A 24602-nucleotide genomic window follows, 5' to 3' on the forward strand; every position below is an offset into this window, starting at 1 on the left:
TTACTTGTTCTAGTTTCTACCATGTTTCCCTGAAAATAAGACCTAATCGGAAAATAAGCCCTAGCATGATTTTTTTCAGGATGACATCCCCTGAACATAAGCCCTAATGAGTCTTTCGGGACACAAATTAATAAAAGAAGACTTGGTCTTATTTTAGGGGAAACATGGTAGGTAACTGCTTCTTCAAATACATGGCAAAGATAGATTCCAAAAAGGTATTTGCTGTTTGGCATGCTTCTCTCATTGTAGTGAATAAATGAGATCTGACAATAAGAAATATGTATATTGAATTTGACCATATTCAAAAGAGAATACAATAATTACATAAAAGGATTCTTTGCTTGCCAAAGTTCAGCAGACACTAATATTTTTAAAATGCTTTAGAGATGTGAGAAAATAGCAAAAACTGTATGTGTATTTGCAGGTAATGCCACTGTGTGCTCTATCTGGGACATAGTTGGGTGTGTCTCTGTATCCCTAACTCACATGGATCCAAACCAGACAAAAGCACTATTTAGTTTAAAAATGATATATAGAGTTATTTTTAAAATACTTCCAAATCATTGTCGTTTATCAAATATTTTTTCTTTGGAATGTTTGAAGGCCTTGCTCCATTGCCCTCTAGTTTCCAGTGTTTTACTGAACCAATGGATGCTATTTTGTTTTTAGTCCTGTATATGTGTCCTGATTTGTGTTCTCTCTGGAAACTTGAAGGTCTTCCCTTTGCTGTGTGCTCAAATTTCCTGGTCACCTGTTTTGGTATAGATCTATTTTTATTCATTGTGGTGGGTACTTGGTGAGCCCATTTAATTTGGTAACTCATGTACTTTAGTTCTGGGAATTTTTCTTACATTATTTCATTGATGACTTTCCTCCTTTTATGCCCTCACCTTTCTTTTTGGAGCCCTTATTATTTGGATTTTTAACCACCTGAACTGGTCTTCTCTTTTTGCTCTACTTTCTAGGAAATTTCCTCAACTTTCTCTACTCTTTTCTCAAGCTCTCCCCCCCTCGCATTTACACTCTTCTGTCTTCAATTTTAAATGCTCTAAATGTCTCACATGATGGTGGCTTCCCTCAAACGTCTGATAATCCTTGGTTGTCTGCTCATACTTAAGAGGGCAACAAAATGTTGATGGAAAACTCTGAGTGAATGAATGGGTGGGGTTTTGTCAGCTGTGAACTTCCGTGTAGCGTGATTTGTTTGGGCTTATAGTTGGGGAACCTCCCATATCAGTATCTTCAGGTCTTTCCTCTGGGGTTGACCAGAGTCCAAATAGAATTATGTTCTAATTTCCTTCTTGGAGGTTGCATGCCTGGCTGCCAAAATCTGGGAGCCAAGTTGGTAAAGGTATCTGGGGGTCTCAGCATCCAATATACAAATAATCATTTCATCCCCATATCCCCCAGAGACTTCCTGTTTCACTACCTGCCTAGAGTAAGTTTGCAGTATTTGACCTAGGTAGGAGGTAGGCATTTGTTTGCCTGACTGCCTGAAGTTGGGAAGCCAATTTGGGGATCTTATTGCTTCTTAAACAGATTTGCAAACAATCTTTACAGTACTTCCCTCTTTCTTCACTTCAAGAGGAACTAGTTATGAGTCTTCTGGTAATACTGCAGTGCATGCGTGTGTATGTGTGTGGTGTGTGTGTGTGTGTGTATGGGTTTGGTGATTGATTTTCCTCATTGCTGCCTTAAAAGTTAGTTTTATTAGTTTACTACGTTCTTTTTTATCACTCTTCTGGCTAAAAGTATTTTTAAATTTTGTTGCTATTGTCCCCTTTGGCTCCCCATGCTTTTAATCCTTAAAAAGTCATTGTATGACATGATGTGACATGACATACTTGATTTACTTTAATGTGGGGGTAGAAAAGGAGGAAAGATAGAAGAAAAGCCCATAATTATTAAGTACATAGAGGTTCTTAATACTGTTTTTAAAATAGGTTTGAAATTTTCTATAATAATAAATAAAAAAAAATCTTGCCACTTGACTTGATTAGCTCTCTCTTTTTCTTCTCTTTCTTTCTCTTAGCTTTAAGGAATACTTGCCTTCTAAACAAGAGATCAAGGTTAAGTCAATCTCCCAAGGAAGCAAAGCCCATTGCTTTGGCTTCTTTTCCTTTTCTTGTAAAGGTTTCTCTGGGCAATTCAGGTGTCCCTGATAAAATTATATGTGTATGTGTTTTCAAGTTTGGGGGTGCTCTTAGAAAGTCAGAATTGAAAATATGCTGATGGAATTCCTGTGTCTGCCTAATAGCAGGCTCAGGTGAATGGACTAAAATCTGTTAGATTAAAACCTTCTTGAGGGCACAGTGGGTTTGGGACTCTGTTCCTCACAGCATTTGGCATCGTGTCTTGCATTAAATATATTTTAATAATGCTTTATTGATATTAACTTACACTATAGAAACAGTACTATTAATTATCACTAAATTTGTATTATTGTTGTTTCTGAGTTTTTCAATAAAGCTCTATGTAGCAAGGTCAGCAAAGGCCCAGAAATAAGTTACAAGTGAACAAAATTCCAGTTATATATATATATATATATCAGGAATATAGGAAATCCATTGGTGGCAATAATATTCCTTTATTAAAAATGATACATGTGCTGAGCTCCTGGATGGCTCAGTTGGTTGGAGCGCGTCCTTTCAACCACAAGGTTGCAGGTTCGACTCCTGCAAGGGATGGTGGGCTGTGCCCTCCTGCAACTAGCAACAGGCAACTGGACCTGGAGTTGAGCTGCGTCCTCCACAACTAAGACTGAAAGGACAACAACTTGACTTGGGTCAAAAAAAAAAAAAAAAAAAAAAAAGTCCTGGAAGTACTCACTGTTCCCAAATAAAGTCCTGTCCCCTTCCTCAATAAAATCTTAAAAAAAAAAAAAAAGATACATGCAAAGTTAACATTACAGCATGAAAATAATCATGTTATAATGTCAAATGACAGATTTAATTCCAGCCTCCCTTTTTTGAGTGTCTATTATGCACTTGGCACCATGTTAGGTGTACGGGACAGACAGATACATGGCAGTCCCAGTGCCCAAGGAATGTACAATCTAATGCGAAAAGTAAAATATAAAATGATATGACCCTTAATAGCTATGAAAAACTTCATTCAGTCTCGCAAAGGAGTGAGGGAGCCCCTATAACTGAGGATTTGGGCAGACAGCTATTTCTTCTTCCGAATTAGTTGTATGAAAATAAACTGGCTTTTCTTTTCTCTTGAAGACAGTATAAATCCTTCAGATGGATTTCCCTTATCCCCAAGATTGTATATGAAGATTTCTCTTCATTATACTACTGAGCCATCAAATCTTACCAGTGGTGGGCCTTAAAAATTTTAGTCAGACTTCCCATCTGGTATCTAGGAATTTGCTATAAAAAATGGCCATTGGACCTATTTCGCTTAGAACACACTAGATTACAAATAGCAGAAAACTTTGATCCTGTTGGTTTAATCAATGAAGGGAAACCTGAGTTCAGAAGCTGTTTGATCAGAGAAGCTCAAAAACATCACCAACAATCACATCTCTTTCTGCCCATGCTTTCTCCGTGTTTGCTTTATTTTAACCTGGCTGGACCTCGTGGTTGGAAGATGGCTGTCCACTCCAAGGGCTCCCGGATTTTTGTTCTCCATACAACATGTTGGTAATATGCCTTTAATTATGGGGATTGTTTTTATGCTCCTTGATATTTTGAGTACATGCAGAAAAGGAGGTTGCCTTTGAAGCTCTCTTGAAATATGAAACAAACAGAAACTTTCCCCCAAGTCCCCAGCAAATCGCTTCTCTCATTGGTCCAAATTGTGTCCTGTCCATTGCCAACCAGGGAATGGGACCACGCTGTTATTTAGGTTGGAATTATGTTAACTTGCTTATATTGGAACCATTTACTCCAATAGGAAGCCAAGGCAGGGCTGTGATCCTAAGAACAGGGGGTGTTTACCTAGGTAAGAGGGAGCAGACACTGAGGAGGATACCACAGGATCTGGCACAAGGTCTGGGGTGTAGTCATTGACGTCATGGAAATCCCTACCCTGAAGCTGCAATTGCCTTCTGCCACTGGACAGCTCCAGCTGTAATAAAGTTAGTAGCTGCATATTTGCAGGGAATCTATCTCCTTGGTTCCATGTAAGTTGGGACTCCAAAGGCTCCTTCTTGCCATGTTGTTACCCTCAAGGCGTTGGTTGCTTCAATTTGTTACTTTGGATGTGTCTCCTTTCTTCACAGTTTTTCTCTTGCCTGGATCTTGACAGCATTCACTGACTCAAAAGAGTGAAAACACTGACTGCCATTAGAGAAAATCGTACTTCCATCTCCGAATGGAAAGGAATTGAGGTTTAGTTATTTTGTCTTCTCTTTACTCTGGGCTTCTTCAGGCCAAGTTCAGAACTTGTGCCAAAATAGTGGCTGTCAACAGAGCCTCCCTGGGCCGTCACTGTCAAATGAAGGGACTGGCTTGATCCATTTCCAAGAACTCGTCCTGCTGTGCAGTTTGGTGGCTCCAAATGGCATTCGGGTGGGAAGAGGTTATTTTAGACGTGGGGGCTTGAGTGAGTGGAGTATTTGGGAACTTGAAGCCCATGCTGCTTTGTGTGATTTGAGCGAGTTTTTGCCCCTTCTGCGTTCCACTCAGTAACAAATTGGACCAACCGCACCTACTCCAAGAGCCGATCGAGGTGGCCCGGTGTCCCTTCCCCACACACGCATCTTCTGAGCCCAGCGCTGCGCAGCTTCCCGGGGCTGGAACCTGCCGTCCCCCCGAGCTCGGGGTCCAGCGTCCAGCACGGCTTGCTCCGAACGGTAGCATTCAGGGCTCTGCGGCCTCGGGCCGGGTAGCTTGGGCAGCGGATCCAGATGGGTCCGCAGAGGCTGCTCCGCCGCTCCACTTCGGGGCCCCAGGCAGGAGCCGGGCGAGCTGAAGGAGGCGCCACGGGGCCCGCCGTCCGGCTCCCGGGGGCCCGGAGGAGGCGTCCTCGGCGGGCGGCCCGGCCCTGCTTCGCCGGGTGCCTGCCTCCCGCCCCTCCCCGCCGGCCCGACTCCGGCCCGCCTCACCCCACCGCGGGCTTTGTCCACCGGCCTCGCGGCGGCCCCTCCCCGTTCCCGCCGGCTCCTCCCCGCCCCCACCCCGCGGGCCCCACTTCCTCGGCGCAGGCGGTGGGAGCGGGACGGGGACGAAGGGGTTAAGCCGGGGCTCTTCCCGGCGCGGAGGGATCCGGAGCCGAGCCGAGCGCGGTGCTGAGGCCGCCTTAGCGAAAAAAATGTCCGCCTGAGGAGACCCACAAGTTCTATTCGGGGGGACCGCCAGCCCGCCCCGGGGAGGAAGGGGCGGCCAGGCCCGAGAGCCGCCTCACCCTCCCGGATCCGAGAGCTCGCGCGGGGCAAAGTGAATCGAGCCGCTGGGCGGTGCAAAGGGAAGCCGGAGCCCGCTCCCCCGGCCAAAGTGAACTTTAATCGGGGTGGTTGGATGCGAAGACGGGGCGGCAGGTAATTGCGGGCAGGCGAGCGGGAGGGGGACGCCGTGGCGGGGCTGGGGGCTCCGGAGCGCCGCCGCGTCCCTGCCGAAGCGGAGGCGCCCCCGGCCCGCGCCCCAACTCTGCGCCCCTTTGTACGGAGCGAACCCGGGGTCCCTCCAACTTGGGGAGCAGAGTGGGGGACGGAGGCGAGTCGCGGGCGGCCAGGCCCGCGGGCGGCGCGCTCGGCCTGCGTGCTCCGTGCGGCGCTCGGCTCGGGCTCCGGGGCGCGCGGGAGAGCGGGCTGCTTCGGTCGCCGACCAGGCTCATTGTTCGGCAGGTCCGGGGCCGGCCGGCCGCGGGCAGGGCAGCAAAAGTGGGAGGAGGCCGAGCCGGGGGAGGAGGACGCCCGGCGAGAGCGAGTCGAGTTGTCGGCGTTTCTGTTTTCTTTTTCAAAACGCCCCTCGGACGCGCGGGGGGTGCTTCCCGAACCCCCGGGCCCGCCGGGGACGTCCGGGCGGCTGCGGCCGCAGATGCGGGCCTGCGAGCGGCGCGTTCCCTGCAACTTGTCAGTTCTATTGTTGCCGAGCGAGTGAGTCACTTCGCATCGCCCCTCGCCGCCGCTCGGCTCGCTGGACGCCCAATCGTCCCTCACCCGCCCCTCGAGACCCCCGCCCCGGCCGGGCCCCGAGCGCCGAGCTCCGGGCGGCGGCGCGGGGTAGGGGGCGCCGGGGAGGGAAGGGGACCGGCTGGAAACTTGCGGGAGTCGCTGCGTCGCTCCGGGCCGCGCCGAGGAACACGCGTGGATTCGCCGACTGGGAGCGGGCTCCCGGCTCTGTCGCCCCCTGCCCGAGCGGCGGGGGTCCCCAGTTGGGTATTGAAAGTCAGCCCCGAGCGCTTGGTCTTCACCTCCGCCCCTCTCCATCCCCTCGAGGTTCCCTCGCTGAGCCTGGTTCTTCCTCTACCTTAGGACCTGTTAGAAGTGGCCGAAGATGAATCCTCAGCAGCAGCGCATGGCCGCTATAGGGACCGACAAGGAGCTGAGCGACCTGCTGGACTTCAGTGCGGTATGCGAGCTTTCCGCGGCATCTTGGGGTTCTGCTGAGGGTTACAAAAAAAGAAAGAAAGGTGGGGGGAAGCGACTTGGAGACTAGGCAGCGTGCACTCCCTCTGCTTTGAGCAGTAGTTCTCAGGGCTGGAGTCCAGCTCCCCCAAGTTGGACACCTGAACTTTGATGTAATGTCTAGACTTGCAGATTTAAAACTTTATTGCCAAAGGGGTCATTTGATTCAACCGGTTAAAAGGAGAACAATGTAATCATGAGCTTTGGTTGAGTCACCCTCTGACCCCCCTGATGATTATTAGGGATTTTGAACTTCATATGAAAAAAGAAAATTATTTTTTCTTTAACATTTCTCACCATTTCTCTCCCCAAGATATGGTATAGTTTATGGTACCTGAAAGATGTCAGTTACAAGAAAGTCAGTCGAGGACTAGAATTTCCAGCCTTTAGAACTGAGTAGTTTTCGGATCCGTATGTACCTACGTGCACACATATATAAAGTACAAATGTGTGTGTGTGTGTGTGTGTGTGTGCATATATAATATTTTTTACATGGGAAATAATTGAGTGACTTAAAAGTATTAGCTGGAACCAAAGAGCCCACCGTCCTCATTTCTAGTAGGTTGCATTCTTTTATTAACTGCTGTTAGGTGGGAGGACCAATACCTACTTTGTAAAAACTGTGTTGTAATGGATTCTTACTGTATGTAGTAGTTTTTCATTGACTGTGATTCTGACTGTATTAAGTTGTAATGTAGATGTTATGAGATTAAATTAGTTACAAAGTGAAGATCATGGACAGACATTTACCATTTAAACTTTATCTTGGAAATATCTCCTGTAAAGACAGAATATAGCCAGTCTTTCCAAATAGTGTTAGGAAATAGTGTCACTCAGTGTATTTGCCTTTCTGGGTCTGAGTGTATATTTCCAATTTCATTTTAACTTCCTTCTGAAATATAGTAACTAACTGATGACTCTTGGTTTGCAAGGAGTCTAGAAGAATTTCAGGACTAACAGATACCTTTGGGGTATTTTGCAGATGTTTTCCCCACCTGTCAATAGTGGGAAAACCAGACCAACGACACTTGCAAGCAGTCAGTTCAGTGGATCAGGTAAGATAATGTCTAAAATGGGAAACTCATATTTTGCTGTTGTGATACAGTTGAGTACAAAAATATAAAGTATTTTAATATCTTTCTTCATGCCAGTCTTCATGTCCAGTTCAAATTATAAATAAAAACAAGCCCCAAATGTGGGCTGTTGCTCTAAGAATCCATTGACATAACTATAAGAATTTCAATGTGGACTTAAAATTATTCTCTTTTCTATGAGCTTTTGAATTGAAAATTGTCTTGTTTGAGTACAAAGGATTATGCCATGTCTTTATATTTAGAAAAGTACCAGACGGAAATACTCTATGGTCCATGTGTGGTTTTTTTTTTATTTTTTAATGTTTATTTAAATATGTATTTAAAAATTTTGCAGAATTTTCAGCCCATTAACATTATTAAATATGGGGTTCTAAAGAATTGGTAAAACAGTATTTAATATATGCACATGAGAAGTGGAATTGAGTCAAGGAATAATTACTAAGATGTTAATTTTAAAAGATGGTCATTCTCTTAAAAGTCTGCAGCAAATTAACACTTGTGGACAGTTATTTAAAAGGTTAATGTAATAAAAGTTAAAAATAAGTGAATAGGAGTTAGATTTATTTTCAAATGATCCCTAGTAGAAGACTGAATTCTCCTATATTCAGTATATAGAATAATGTTTAGAGTAAGTTAAATTAGATTCCTGTTCCTACAGTAGTGCTGTCCTCTTTAAATTTACTTGTATATATATAACTAATCTGCTCTATTAACATGTATTCCATATTTCTTAAGTGTGTATTTTTTTCTTATTTAAACTCATGGTTAAAAAAAAATAAACATTCCAGAAGCAAGGCCTATTCTAGTGTACAAAAGCTGTAACTTTCTGTCTAACTTAATTTTATTCCTAGTGGTCAGAGACAGAGATGAAAAAAAAAAACCCTAAAAAAACGAAAGCCATGATAGTATCATCTTAAGAAAACCAGCTGTCAAATCTCTGGGTTGAAACTTGGTAATTCCTCTTTGAATGGGTACTTTTATTTCCCCTAGTAAATGATAGTTGATTTCTTAAGATATTGTGAGAGCAAAACATCAGAAAAAGGTTAAATTAATAATCAGTTTACCACTTTACATTTAAAAAATATTTATTTAAAAATCATACACTAACTTAATTTACTAAAATTCATTTTTAATGAAGAAATTGTACCTTATGGGAAAATACTACCATGTTGTTTAACATTTCAAATTAAGTAAAATAAAAGTACTTTGGATTGTAAATACCCTAAGGCTAATATCCTTAATCAAAAGAATATCATAAAATGTCAGCCAAACTTCAACTCTTCTCCCACGTCCTTCCTTTTACTGCAATCATTTAAAAACTTGTCACTTTTTGGGAGAGAGGGGAGAACAGTGTTAGGTAATGTAGAAGAAGGACATACTTCCTTTCTTTTCTACTGAGTACATTTCAATTTTAGCAACTAATAATTCATTCTCAGGAACTTTTAAACTTACTTTGTCTAATACATAGTAGATGCTTAGTATATTTCATTAAATGAATAGTGATATATTGCTGTTTCAGGCTATTCCAGCTTGAATTGTGGAAAATATATTTAACTGACATCCTTGCCATGAAGGACATGGACTGCAGAAACTTTCTATTAGAAGGACTTTCTGTTTTTAGAATAAGTGCAATTAATTGTTTTCACTTTTAAAAATTAAGGTATGATTTTTGTAGTTTGTGAAATTAAAGTATGTGTGAACTTGGTGTCTATTACAAGCATGGCATTGGAGCACTCGTGGGCCCTTCTTTCCAGAGCTTGTATTATACAATGGAAAAAAAAATATTTTTTATATTGTAGAAGTGGTGATAGTATTTAATTCTTTGGAGTAGGAAATTTTTAGTTTTAAAACTGTCAGACTTGTTATTTATCTATTGAAAGTTTGAATTTAAACACCTGTATTCAGTGAAGATAGTACTGTTTATCTGTGGTTTGTTTGAAATTCAGAAAAAATAATTTAAAAAAAGCTGTGACCTTAAATAATATAATAATTAGTGAATGGATTTAATTTGAGTGAAGGGAAAATGGCATGTAATTATTTTATATCAGAGTATGAATACTGGAATGATTTTCCTATAGCCATTTCTTATCTTAAAGGAAATAGCTAAAAGAAAGTGTTATAGCAATATTATTTTATTTATGAACTTTATTGATATTTGAATAATCTTCTGTGTTGATATCAAAGGATATGTAATACATCCTAATGCCTGTTTATTTGTAGCATATAAGGATCCCAAGGTCTGACTTGTCTTCTGAAAAGCTGACTTAAAGATTAGAGTTTTCTTGTCTTTGGAATAACATTTGTAAAACCCCAAGCCTTTTGCCTCATGAAAATTATAATTGTACAATATAATTTCTTTCCTTGATTATTTGTCCTTTTTGAGGATATCTTAATTTCACAGTGGTATTTTTTTGAGAAATATAACACTTGTAGAGCTTTTTAAACTGAAAACGTACAGTATATGCTAGAATACATGATGTTATGTTTTTAATCTTATTTCTAAAGCAAAACGAATAACTCGTATGATAGCTGACACTTCATCAAAAGTCCCTATGGAAAAGATGAATGTGTATTTACTATTACTTATTTGTCTTGAAGAGTTTGTTATAATGCCATTTCTTCATCAAGGTGTTAATTTTCTTTGCCTCACAAGATTAAATTTGTCTGCTTGGTATGATAGAGTTTGTTAGGTGTACGTACAGTGACCCTGAGAGAGGTGTTTCTGTAGGAGTTATAGGTGAGGCACTGTGTTAGGGCAGTGTATAAGAGGAAAGCTTATTGAAAGGATTGACAACATGCAAATAGTTTAGGTGTTTAAATACACTGTTCCCTCAAACTTCAGAGTTTGTGTAGAACTACATTGTGATACTTGGTTTAATTTATAGTAGTTTAAATGTTTTTGTGTTATCTGAAAATTTTTCTTTGTTAGTTTTTGAATCCAAGAAATAAGAGATGTTGGGAGGGAGTGGAATATATTTGTGAGCCATCTGTATGTATTGAGTCTGTTTCTGATATTTCTATCTAGAAAGTTACATTAACTAGCAAGTAAAGCTTTACTTTTCCTTATTCAAATCAGACTTTTGTAAAATTAAGAGTTCTTCTTGCACAAGAGTTTTAGAAATAATTTAAAAACTATTTTCTAGCTCTTAAATTTTCATTCTTCAGTAACTGATCAATTTTTTTTTTTGAGGGGGGGAGGAATTTTTCATATGTACATAGAGGCTTTTTGAAAATGTTGCTATCGGGCCAAATAAATAAATTCTCATTAAATTGCTCTTCAGTAATTTTTTTAATTAAATTTTTTGTTTTGAGATACTTGTAGATTCATAAGCATAAGGTAACTACAGAGATGCCCTGTACACTTTTACCAAGTTTCCCACAATGGTAATTATCTAGCAGAACTTAGTACAATGTTACACCTGGGTTGTTGACACTGAAACAGTCAAAGATACATAAACAGTTACATCACCACAGGGATTCCTGGTGTTTCCCTCCTATAACTGCATCTACTACTGAAGTAATTTTTCAAAAGTCTATGGTAAGATTACTAAATACGTACTTATATTAAACATGGAGAAAGCTTTTCATGTTGCTGTACCATTATTTGAAAATACCAAGAAAAAAAAATGGAGAAAGAGAAACCAAGATTTTTAAAACTAAACTGTAGTGTAAGTAGGAATGGTCGTTTAAAATAGGGTGGAAACTAGGTTTGGCCTTTTCACTTAAGGTATTTTAAGGTTAAATACCTTTAAGATTATGAGGAGGGGTGTGGTTCATATTGTTCCTATCAGTGTTGAAATTTATAATAACTATAATGTGTAGTAATACACACTTGTTCAAATTTAGTGCTGTTATTTGGGTAACCGAACCATGTTAGACATTTGCTTCCAGCAAGCTGTAGTGATGAATGAAATAGCTGCAGGGCCAGCAGGCATGTGAAGGAAAATATAATATTTTAGGATAAATGTCTGCTGTTAAGTGACTCATTTCAGGTAAAAGTTTAGTAACAAAGGAGTCTTTTAGAGAAAATCTGTATATGAAAATACAAACTTGGAGAACAGAAAAATTAGCAAAAAGATTATAACCATGAGTATCCTGTGCTTTTCAGAATAGTTCCTGTAATGTTTGTTCAAGTAGTCATTGGCTCATAATAGATTTGAAAAACAATTTGATTGGATCACAATATTTTAGAGCCTTGTTTATTAGATATAGTGTGGCGTACGTATAATTATTTTGATCTGTTTTCATTAACAATTCAAGTATAAGTTTAACTTTCTGTCTTTTAGGTTATCCTTTGGTATATCTTTTTCTTTGAGTTTTTTAATCTCTTGGAGTAGGACGATAAAGATGAAAATAAACCTTAAATATAAACGCAGTTGTTTTCACACTTTAGATTTAATGGGGTCATTTAGAATAATCTCTTATTAAAGCCAGAGAGACTTTTTTGTTCTTAACAATTAGTAATCATGCCTGGACTGTCACGGCCTCCTTAGTGTTGTCAGAGGCTTGGATGGTAACTCTTGCCAGAGGAGAATAAAGTAATACTATTAGAAAGGGTCTCCTGAGGAAAACAAAACCCATTCTGGACAGTGTGTGGGATACCTTTTTTTAAAAAAGTAGTTTAATAGGAGTGCTTTTGGCTATCACTTGAATATAGTTTTTGGATGGGATTGTTGCAATTACAAATCTAATGCTTTAGCATTTAGGGAATAAAATGAGAAGACAAACATATCACTTTAACAGACTAATGAAGGACTTTCTGCTTTGTTAAATAGTTGAGCTATGTTTATCTCAGATTTATCAGCTTAACTGCATGTTTACTTAGCATCAACTTTGTGCAGTCTGCTATTCTAGTAGCTTTTGTGAAGGTGGGAAATGGAGAAGGACATGGACCAAAAAAAGTGGAAGCATTGCGTTATCTATAGATAGGAAGATAACATGTAAAATTATGAGGTAGATAAGCTTTAGTAACATAAAAAAACGTCAACAGTAGCTTAAATTGAGTCCATAAGAATAAGGATGTGCTGAGGATTCAGGGAACTGTCCCACGGAAAACTCAGATGTGGAATTTAGAGCTGACTTTTGAAGGAGATACGAAAAATGAATAAGGGAAGAGAAGAACTGGCCTTCTAGATGAGAAATAACATAAAGAGACCCTGAAATGGGAATTTGACTTGCTTCAACGGCCTATACATTCAGGGAAAAAAAAGCTAGTTTTTATTGATCACCACTTGAGCACTCCTGGAGGAGCTCATATTTATATACTGTTATCTGGAGCCAGATTGCGTGGGTTCAAATCCAATAATTGCTACTTAATAACTGGGTGATCTTGGGTAAATTACTCAACCTCTCTGTGCTTCTCTTTCTTAAGCTGTAAAATAAGACTAATACTAGTAGCTGTCTTCATGGAGTTGTTATGAATGTTGACTGAGTTAATACAGATAAAGCTCCAAGAACAGTGCCTGGCACATAGTGAGCTTTGGTGGAATTGTAAGTGGTGAGGCAATAGAATAAGGAAAGCATTTATTCATTCAGGAGGCCACTGTGCTAATCTAGGTATGAGCTGGTGAAGGTTTGGACTTGGTATTAGTATAGAAAGTAGGAAGGAAACATACCAGAAGAAAAGGACTGACAGAATTTGAAGGATTGGATTTGGTAGGTAAGAGAAATGACTTATGGTTGTAATTTGCTTTTTGTTATAAAAATGTGATAGTGAACACCTTTTTTGTACATATATTTTTGTACATATATGTATATGTATTTATCCACACTTTGGTTTCCTTTGGATAGAAGTTGTAGATTTGGTGTTTTTTTTTTTTTTTGTGCCTACAAGTTATAATTAAAGCTGAGTGAATGAATGCCCTTAGGAAAATGAACTCAGAGGGAGATAAATTATCAGGGTGAGGATTGATGCTAATGGTGGAGTGAGATATATAATATTAGTGACTTTGGTTGATTATTTAATGTAAAAATACAGATTTTTATTAGTATATGAATGGAGTATATGATGGCATGTGGTGCAGATTTGTATATAAATGGGGTGCGGTGACTGGAGGGAATTACTGTCATTCTTTGACCTGTGTTTATGGAAATGGAGTGGAATCTAATTGGAGTCAAACAGTGAGAGAGCCCTTGAATTCTTGACTTTTTACAAGAGAGACAGTGTGGTGTAGTTGGAAGAACTGGGCTCAGGAGCAAGACAACTGGATTGGAATCAGTGCTTTGCGATTTAGTGGCTGGGTGGCTTTAGGCAAGTCGTTTAAATGATCTGAGTATACTTTTTCTCCTTTGTGAAAAGTGGATTCTAATGCCTTCAGAATCCTTGTGAGGATCAAATAAGATCTCTATATCTCTATATATTGCCTGCCACACAGCTGCTTCAAAATGGGTGGCTACATTATTATTGTGGCACCCTCTAAAGTAATACCAATGATAATATCAATTATTATTAATAGTAACAATTATAACCTGTTTTATAGTCAGTGTTTATTGAACTATTATTATATGCTAGACTCTAAGCAATTTACAGGCATTATGTCATTTTACTTTGGCTAAAATGAGACGTTTCCTGGTGGTTGTTGAGTGAGGAAATGCACATATCAAGGCAACATATCAAGGTTTCTTTTTAGTGCCATAAAATTATATACGTATATTGTTAAAAGTCTAAAAAGATATCAGGCAGAAGAGTAGTTTTGAGAGGCCATTAGGTTCCTAAGGACCTTTTATTTTTGTAGTTGATTTCTTCTTAATACTGTTACTTTGTAGACTAAATATTGTGTACTGCAGAAATGTGTACACTTTTTGAAAACCCTCTTCCATGTTCTCTCTCAGCTACTTGAAATTCTTTCTGGAATGAGGCATAGTCTCAATAAATAAGTAAAATAAAAATTGCATGACCTGAGAGGATAGAATAACTGGGAGACAGGTTAGAGAGAATGTTGTCTCTAGGGTAGGGCTTCTCTACTTTTTTTTTAATGGCAGAGGAGAAGGAACATAAACTCTCCTGGTAGCCTGAAGCAACACATTACAGTGAACAGAAGAAATCTTAAAATTCACATGCATTTAACTTTCTACTCCCTAGCACGAACATATTTGTTATAATAGAAATGTTTTACTTAATCATTGAGCAAAACTGAAGTTCTAGTCAGATGCATTATGTTTAGCTTATGGTATCTCCTTGCTCCTATTTCGCTGTGTTTCTTCGGGGTTAGGCGCCAGAGTGGAGTGGGATGTAGGCATGTATTATTCTTTCCTTAGTGAGAAGCCCGCTCTAAAGCATATTCTTTAGCTGTCTTGATCTATTTCTGGATCTTTTCTTGTTCCCACAGAAGTCTATGAAAAGGGATCATTCCATTAGGGGGAAAATGGTTTTGGTAGGGAGGAAACTGTTCATCAAAACCTGAAGGACAGAGAGATTTGTTAGTAACATAACTGCCGCTTGAACCTGTTTTCTGTTTCCAGCCAGACCATCCAGCAATTTCTTGACATACGCATACGCGTGACTTGAGAAGAAAACATATTTTTACAGAGAGAGCTTTTTTTTGTTCTGTGTTTAAAATGTGCTCTCATGTGTTCCAGGTTAAAAATGTGCTCTCATAAAGACCATGGTGAGTCATCCAAGCTACTATAAGCTGATTGGGGACTTAAAAATCACATTTAAAGATCACACTGAAATGAAAACCTATTAGGGGATCGGTTACTAATTTTTATTGCATTAGGTAGTGACTCAGGGGTGAAACCTTCAAAATAAAACAACCACTTGAGGTAAGGTTCAGGACAGAAAAGATATTACTTCTTTTTAAATGACTGCAACCATATCATACAATATGTTTGGTTATTAAAAATGGAGAAAGTTGGCCCAAGATGTCATTTTGTCAGATCTGTTTTAGGTGTTAGGAAAGTACCTGAATTTGAACTGAGGAAGTTCTCTGAATTTGAAAGATTATTCCAGTTACCCAAAGGAAATCTCTCTGGAGGCAGCCTTTCTCAAAAGTTGTTGGTTTATTTTCTTTTGGTGGTTTTGCCAGTGAGCCATTGTGAGGCTTTAAAATGAGTAGGATCAATTCATGATTACTATTCCACCACTTCATTGGTGGTTAATGAACATTGGTAGAGAACACAGGTTGAACTTTAGTAGGGTCCTGCCACTCCAGTTAGTGAGCAGACGTGCTGCTGCTCTCAGCACATTGTGAGTGATGGTGGGGCCTGCAGGGGTCCCTGCTAGCAGGGGATGCCAGTGAGCAAGCTTCTCAGTCCGTGGGGCATTTGTTGTTTCAAGGTTGCCGGGGATAAGGAGGTTTGCAATGCCACTAGAGAGGGAAACATGCTAGGCTTACTTTAAACTTACGGCAGAAGCATGATTCAGCCACAAGTTAGTTTAGAAAATCAGAACTTGTATTGGGACTCAGACCTGGAGTGAAAATCTTTTGAGCTCTCCTGAGTTAGCAGGTCCTCATAGGTTTTGCTATTTGGAAGCCCTACTATGTCCAGCTGTCTTTGTCATCTGTCAGAAGCCCATAACCTATCTGCTCGGCATCGACATGCTAAGGTTTGGAAAATGTTTTTCAGTGTTGATCCCAATTTAGAATAAAGTTAAAGGGGAAAGTTATTTCATATTGAATCTCTTGGTGGGAACTTACAGTTTGCCAACTAGGTGAGTAATTAGAGCCATTTCAAGACTGTACTAAAGAGCTACATGTCTCTTATCGAAGTATAAGTTAGTTTTGTTGTTGTTCTAGGTAATAGCATAGTTTATTTAATATACATCAAGACTACCTTTTACCTGCCAAAGGTCCACAGTCCCTGATCTGCAATTTTGAAATCCAAAAATGTCTGAATCAAAGATTTTCCTTTAAATTCAGCATAAACTATTTTCGTGGCAAAATCTCATCTGGAGGGAGAACATTGACGAACTCTGTTTTACTAGTTACTGTATGGTTACCAGGTGCCAGGGTGATTTTTAACATATGGTATATAGAACTCTATATTTCTTTATAAAATCTGAAAAACTGAATTGTAAAATCCACCTGGCCCCATGGATTTCGGAAAAGGTATTGTAGACCTCTCTCTCTTTGTGTGTGTCTCCCAGGTATTGTTTTCAACTCAAAATAAGTTCTTTTTGGGCTAAAAGTCTGTATTAGAGACTTTATTACTTTAAATACAGAAAAAAAATGTAGTTAATATAAAGAAAATATAAAGAAAATTCTGCTTGGAATATAAGCTTTTCAGGCTGAACTTTATGCTTTGAGTAGTTTGTCCAGTACATTGATTGAGCGAATTGTTTTCTATTTTGAGGAGGGATAAGTGTTTTCATCTTTTGGGCCAAGGAGTGTACTGACATTACCCTGATCATATTGCATGGAAATTTTAGGGTGCTAACAGGAGATTATTTACACACATACATATATAAAATGAAATGAAAATAATTATTTACACACACGTGCACACACACATAAAACTAGTATTATATTATTATCTCCAAAAGGAAACCTCAACCCTGACCATATCCAATTTTAACTGCTGCCTGAGAGCAAACAGAGAAGAGAATCCTAACAAGTTATCTTCATAAAGCAAAGGAGGAACTGAGGTATGGTTTCATAGGGGACAGACAACAAAACCAGTCTTCGGTAGTTTTATTCTGTCCTTTTATATCTGTTAAATTTTCACAGATTAGGAGCATGATGTTTATTCCTGCAATATAATCATTAAAAGGGTCTTCATTAAAAACTAATTGTAATTCTAGCGAGTGTATGAAAATTTCCTTAGGAGCCTATCATTGGCATAGTCCCACTACTGTTTAATATAAATTACGAAAGTAGCAATGAAATGAGTGTGTAATAAACTAATTTGTTGTGTATCTGTTTTGAGAGGCAGGAGAATTGGCCATTCTGACTTCTCTGGTTGCCTTTCAAACTTGTTCCCTCTTCTATTTATTCCTAGTGTTACTGTTTCAAGACCCGTGATACAATGTTGAATAATTAAATTCACTTAAAGTTTGTAGGCGTTTGAGATGCTCTGCTGTAGGAACACAGAATAGGCCATACAGCCAGGGTCTCTGTTGACTTCATAGTTCTGTACCCTCTTTTGTCATGCTTAAAGAGTAGTGAGCGCTGCAAGAAGCAGACTCTGAGTTTGACTCCAGGAGGCTTGCTGAGCTGTTGTATCCAATTGGACTTTGCCCAGTGAATGATTGGGGGAAGGGGAGGAGTCTTATTGTTTAAAAAAATCAATAATGATAAAAGTACTTTACAAATATTTACTCATACATTATTTACTTCATGATTTTTGTAGGAAGTTGGTGACTGTTCATTTTACGGAGGAAATAAAGAAATCAACAGTGATACACATTTCTCTGTGGTTTCTTATTGCCCCTCAGAAGCAGCACACTGATCAGTTGTAGTTGCACCTGCACTGATAACAATCTACACCAGCGCATGGTTTGTGTTGAGGAGCAATTTAATTAATCTCTAGAAATCTTTAAAATTTTGTTGTTGTAACAGGAGGCTTAAATGGTGTAATGTTGATAATCTCCAAAAGAAAGTGCTTCAAGATTTATTTTTATTGAAAACAAAATTGAAAAATCAAAAGCCTCCATAAAATGAAATCTTTTTTTAGTATTGCAAGGTATTAAATATAAGCAACTACAACCTGAAATGTCTTTAGGACAGTGTAATTCTTTTTGTGTGTGGTCTTCCCTTACTGTTCAGCTGTCATCAGATTTTGTGCCTTGGGAAGAAGATGAAATTTGGTAGATGTAAGATATTGGAATATTCACATCTATTGGAATATTCACATCTATTATTTAGTGGAGGCCGTAGAAAAGAATGATTGCTTCATAGTGTGGAAAATTCTTTATTTTCACTTCCCCTTTTCAAAGATTTATTTAGTTATAAAGGCAAGTAAAAGCAGATGGAAAATAGTTATTCCAAAGGTAGTTTAAACATGTTATTAAACATACAGAAGAGATTTTAATGGAAATTGTTAAAATTTAATTTTGGGCACAGAACTTTCAATGCATTAAAACGAAGACTTATGCTAACTTTTGTAATATTGAGAGGGTACTGAGTAGTCCATTTTGTATTTTCATTTACTTAAAAGTAGACTAAGATTTCATTATGTTGAACAGCATCTGTAGCTATTTGAGAGAGCTCCTACTAATAAACTTTTATTTTCTTGGTCTTTGTCGAATGGTTTACTTTAAGGTGGTAGAGAACAGATAGATTACATATTCTGGTATATTGGAAAGAAGAGGGGTTCGGCGTCACAAAGTTTTGGTTCAGAGTTGGCTCTGTCATTTACTAGATTTGTGACCCTAGGGCAGTATGTTAACTTCTCTGAGTCTTGTTCATCTTAAGTCTAAAATAAGGAGAATAAAAATAGTGCCTTAAGGGGTTGTGATAGTGATCAAGTTAAGTAATTTTTAAGGAAATTCTTTCTAAAATGTGGAGGTTTATGATTCTGCCCGAATATTAGTTGTTTTATTATGTTAGGTGCCATAGCAACTCTTGAAGGGATTCCAAGCTCGCAGGCATGTATGAAGAGAGTGACTGTTCATGCAAAACTCATACATTTCAGTTACATACATACAATTAGCTTTTAAAGATTAAATCAGGTGATTGACAGTGATGATAGTCCAAGGAGCTCCTTACAGGAGGTAGTCTTTAAAATCTTAGAATTCTTCAAGTGAGTTTTCTCATCTTTTTGGTTAGGTGGGAGAAGTTAAAGCAATAAAGTAAAAGAAACTCTCACACACATTCTTTGTTAGAACTCTGTTAATTATATCCCAAACTATAGAGCCCCCAAATTAGTACCCTTGAGTTCTTTATTCTTAGCTTTGTTGTTTTAAATGCTTGTTGAGCATCTGTTGTACTGACAAGGTTAACCCCAGGCTTAAGTAGGTACAACAGCTGAGTAGTTCTTAGGAAACGTCTGCTTTTGCTTTGTTTGATGAGCAGTAATCTGAACGAAATTCTAGTGTCAGTAAGAACCAATCTTTTAAAGATTTAAAAGCACAGGATGTGGTGGCCTTGGTGTACTCCTGAGTGAGGATGAGAGGGTGAAAGGATGAGGCTGGGAAATACGAGTAGAGCACCATCTGCTACGTGCCTGTACTTCAAGCAGGGAGGGCTGATTTAGTCTTGTCCATAGAGGACAAGGTATCAGGGCTTGATTCTACTGTGTTCTTTGCGATTGGAGGAGATGAGGGCTCCCGCGTTCCCAGTACTGCCCTTTTCCATTTAGTGTGCTTGTCTGGGTATGTACAACTCCTGGCTCACCTTTTATTGGGAAATATTGGGGTTTTCCCTGACTCTTGGCGTATGTTTATGGGATTGTATTGTTTAGAACTTTCCCCTTTATTTTAAAGAAGGAAATCAGCAAATCCAAATTTCATGGAACTGAGAGCCAGTAAGGCTAGTGGGGTTGCTCTGATGAGGGCCTGGGGACTCGTGGGCTCAATTGGAGCTCTTTGTTGACTGTTTTTCAGGATGAGCCAGTGACTGGGTTTCGTGAGAGGGTTATAGGATAATTTGACAGCCACTTGGCAGGAGTCAAGAAAGTTCTGGGACCGTCAGTCTCTGAGTTTCCCATTGTAATAATTCCTAATGCTTTCTTGAAAGGTTTATATTAAACTGCAGTGATATGAGAGTAGATGGTAAGTGAAATAGCAAAACTCAGAACCTTGGGGATGGATAGCGAGGATTCCTGAATCTAACTCCTAAGAACCCTGGGCCCACGTGAAGTAGCATATTTTTCTTTCATAGGGAATTGACTTCTGCATTCCTGCTGCCATCTCTGTAATCTGTTTCTTCACTGCTGGACATTGTAATAGTCTCCTTAATTGGGCTCCTTGTTGTTGCCAGTTCTGACTTTTCCAGTCTGTCTTTGCCTGCTCAGACTGCCATAAGGAACTGCTGCAGACTGGGTGGCTTCAACAACAGCACTTGATTATTTTCTAACTCTTCTGGAGGCTGAAAGTCCGAGATGAGGGTACCGGTGTGGTTGGGTTCTGATTCTGGTTCTGTCTCTTCCTGGCTTGCAGATGGCAGCTGCCTTCTGGCTGTGTTCTCACACAGCCTTCCCCGGTATGTGAGCTAAAGGAGGTGTGGGGAGAGAGAACGGTGGCATTAATCCCATCACAGGGGCCTCGCTCTGATTACCTCATCTAACCCTAATTATTTGTACCTCCTAAAAGCCCCACCTCTGGATACTGACTGACAATCCTCATATTTTTAAAATATTTTCCTCCTCTGATTTGTCTGAGTCTATATTTGTTCCCTGTTGGTTATCAAAACAATCAAAAGTCTCACGTTGGCATTTAAGTTCTTTAATAATCTGATAGGAATTTCGTTTCTTCCATTCTACCCTCACCGCTTCCCGGTGTGGTTTGTATGATCCAGGCATACTGGTCTCCTTCCCTGCCCCTAGTTATTTTCTCCCAGGCTTGAATACCTTCTTGCCTTTCTTGTGCTGCTCGAACCCCATTTCCTGTAGGAAATCTTTTCTAACCATTTGAATTCATAAATTTGTAAAAATGTGGCTTTCAGATATTTTAAAGACTCTTGGGTAAAGGAAAGTAGGAGGTCTTTTTTTGCCCCTGCAGACGAAGCTAAGGTGAATATACGTGGCCGTGAGAACCAGTAGGTTTTGAGTCCAACAAGTTACTGTAGCTGGACAGCCTCATAAATCTAATCCCATCAATTTAAAAGAAGACTGAAGCCTACTTCTGATGAATATTATTGAACAAAAGATTTCTGTTTATAGCAGTTGTACTCTATGATCTCTGAGTTCTTTTTAAACCTAAAATTCTTTACTTTCACCTTTCAAAAAATTCTATGTAGATTAGCCAGATTATAAACTCCCTGATAGCAAAGATAGTGTTTTACACTTGTTTTTCTGCAAAGTATGCTACTTTGAAGTTAATCAACACCTGGTAATTCACTGTTTTTAGGTTTGGAGATGTGTGATAGATAGGTGGAAAGAAAGATGAAATTCCTTGAATTAAATTTCCTAGGTTAAAGTCATTTTTCTTTGCTATGTTGCATCAGTTGCATGGTGAGGCTTTAAGGAAACTCTGAATTTGTGTGGATTAACTGACTGGAGACCTGAGGTGTTCATTTATTTGAATAAATAAATTCCACCTGTTCTCTTATTTCTTCTGAAAAGATCTCAGGTCATGCAGGATCCCAATTTAAACATCCAGGATGAGCTAGAAGTGGCCAAGTGGTAAAGCCATTGAGGTTGTATGTGAATACAGCTGTTTGTACCAAACCACAGCCAGCCCTAGCTCTGCAAAGTAGAGAGAAGTGATACTTTCATAGAGTCTCCTTTTCACAGGGTGTGTGTCACTTTTCTTCTTTAGTAATGTCAGACTGTGGGGAGAATGGATTGTCTGATTCTGGGATTGATTGGGTAGAGGAGCTCAGTTGTGTAAGGGCCATGGGAACCATTTTACCCCAGTCTGGAAATCACTTGATGGCCAAAACCTTGCAAGTGATACTTTTTCTAAAACAACCCTAGTTTTTGCCAATTGGCTTGGGCCATGGAAGAGAGGTTGTATGATCTCGCATTAAAGTAGAGAAACCTCCACAAGAGCAGAAAAAGATGATCTTATTTAATGGAAATGAGTCCATTCCCCTGCTTACTTTGTGATAGAAAGGTAAACCACCACCGTTTTACTTAATGCCTCTAAACCTTCAGTTTGAGGGTTTGGGCCAAAGCCGCTTTTGTTGACTGCAGAAAATATGTTGGCTTCATATTTTGAAATTAGGCTGCAGATCTAGGCATGTCATCTTTGGCGACTGTGTGGCTTGTTTGTTTGTTTCTGTGTTTATTTAACTAGGAATTTAGTTGATCGCTGATGTAATTTGGAGCTGAAATGTTACCTTCATACATGGGAGTTGGAAAAAGTCTCGTTTTGAGGGAAACGTCGATGGAAGGTTAAGGAGTTTTGTCAGGAGAGATTTAGGACTGTATCAAGAGGGAGATATGATCTGGATGATAAAGATGCTGAAAATTCTCATCTCAGTAATCTACCTCAACACAAATCCTCCACTGTCAGCTTCTTAGTGACTTAAACCACTTCATTTGAGCTTTTGGCTGCTAGACTACTCTTTTATATATCTCAGTTCTCGTGTAGCTTACCTCTGAAATGTGTAGAATATATTTTCTTGTGTAGTCTGATAAAGTGAGTTTTTAAAAATCTCAAGTAGTAACTTTCATTGCTTGTAAAACCTGCAGATTTCTGAGATGCCACCTTTAGAGACTTAAGGTGGATTTTTAGTTCTCTGAAAGTGCCCATTTACTCCCTGTGAAAGGAGCAGGTTTGCATATATTCAGTGAGTCTAAAATGAGATAATTGGCATTTTTATTATTTGAATGGAGGCTTTGTATTTTTGAATTCTGTGAAACAAAGCTGTGTTTGTAAACACATTTCAAAAATATAAATGACACTTTTTTGGTGAAGATGTTAACGGAATAGCAAGAAAGTTCAGAAAAAAGGAGCTTTTGTTAACATTTAAAAATAATCTAACTGTTTCCATTGACTATCCATTGATATTTAAAGACTACCTGGTTTTTAGAACTGTTTGAATTGAAAATAATCTTCGGATTGGATTGTGGTAGGAAAATATTTTCTTGGTAGCCAATATCCTATCCTAGCTTGGGGTTTTCAACTATTGTCTTTTTGGAAGAACGTATCATAAGCAATGTGCTACAATGTAAAAATAGTCTTGGGAAACTCGAGGAAAGCGTTTGTTTAGTGCTCTAATGTAAGATGAACAAGTTGCTGTGGTATTGGACCAATAACATAGAAATGTTTTGGTTTGGCTCAACTGGTTTAGGTGTAAATAAACAGTGCGAAGTGTTCAGGCAAAATCCAAAGTGAGTCTTCAGATTTGTAAAATAAAGTGGTTAATTTTATATTCCTCTCCAATTCCTTCTTGTTTTAAAAACTTTTGTTGGCATTCTAATGAAGTTGTGTGTTCAGGTATGAAAGTATTATTTCCAGAAGAAATGCATTATATCTATTTGTAGTATGGTTCTCACTAACCTCCTAGGTAACACAGGAGGGAAGTGTTAAATTTCAAATTGCTTTAGAAAGCCTATATGTAAGTGACTGAAAATGTTTTTCTTTATTAACTACTTTTGAAAAACTATAAAAATATAAGTGAAAGCCAAAAAAAATTCTAAACAGCATAGAAAGGTATATGGTAGAAAATTAAAGTTCTTCTGGTCATCCTTCCTGTTCCCCATTCTGACTCCCTTGGCAGAGATTTACACTGTTAAGTTTCTTCTCACAGTTCTTCATGCATATATAAACGAATGTATAGCTTTTTGTTTTTACACAGTAGGGAACAATAGTTCTTTAACTTAACCTTTTCACTTAACAAGAGAGGGAGTGTAGGGATCACTACGTAAAGGGCTTTCTTGAGCCCATATTGATTTTAATGGGATATTTGATTTCCTAAAATATGTGTTAAGATTTGACCTGTTATAGAAAGTAACATAATTGTACAATACATATGACTTAAGAAGTATTAACATTTGTTGGTAGTTTTGAGAATCCAGTTTCACCAACTTAATTGTTCTCCCCTTTAAAACTCAGAAATGAGTTTTATTGTAATAAAAACCTTCAAAGTATTAGCATTTGTTGGCAGTCTTGAGATTTCAGTTTCACCAACTTAATCGTTCTCCACTTTAAAACTCAGAAATGAGTTTTATTGTAATAGACAGCATTCAGTAAGATATTAGTTCCTTATGTATAGGCCCTGTGCACAGGGCACACTTTTACATGAATTATTTAACATAATTTTTATGACTCTTTGAGGCAGATTCAGTTTCACTCGCATTTTTACAGATGAGGAAACAGGCTTCACGTGGTTTGAGTAACACAGCCGCTAAATGGCAGAATCAGGTATCCAAGCTGACCCGTACAA

The 24602-nt window shown here is 39.0% G+C and overlaps 1 protein-coding gene across 1 annotated transcript in view; it reads left to right on the top strand.

The window, feature by feature from the left end:
* Window positions 1–24602, top strand: part of LOC308497882 (transcription factor 12-like) — a gene marked incomplete at its 3' end in the record, with an annotated part of 212086 nt that overhangs the window by 64852 nt on the left and 122632 nt on the right. The window contains exons 2-3 of the mRNA XM_081048968.1: window positions 6422–6518; window positions 7557–7629. Coding sequence (XP_080905094.1) covers window positions 6444–6518; window positions 7557–7629 — 148 coding nt within the window. The 5' untranslated portion in view covers window positions 6422–6443. The remainder of the gene's footprint in view (window positions 1–6421; window positions 6519–7556; window positions 7630–24602) is intronic.

Source organism: Rhinolophus hipposideros (assembly GCF_964194185.1).
Source record: "Rhinolophus hipposideros genome assembly, chromosome: 5".
Lineage (NCBI taxonomy): Eukaryota > Metazoa > Chordata > Mammalia > Chiroptera > Rhinolophidae > Rhinolophus > Rhinolophus hipposideros.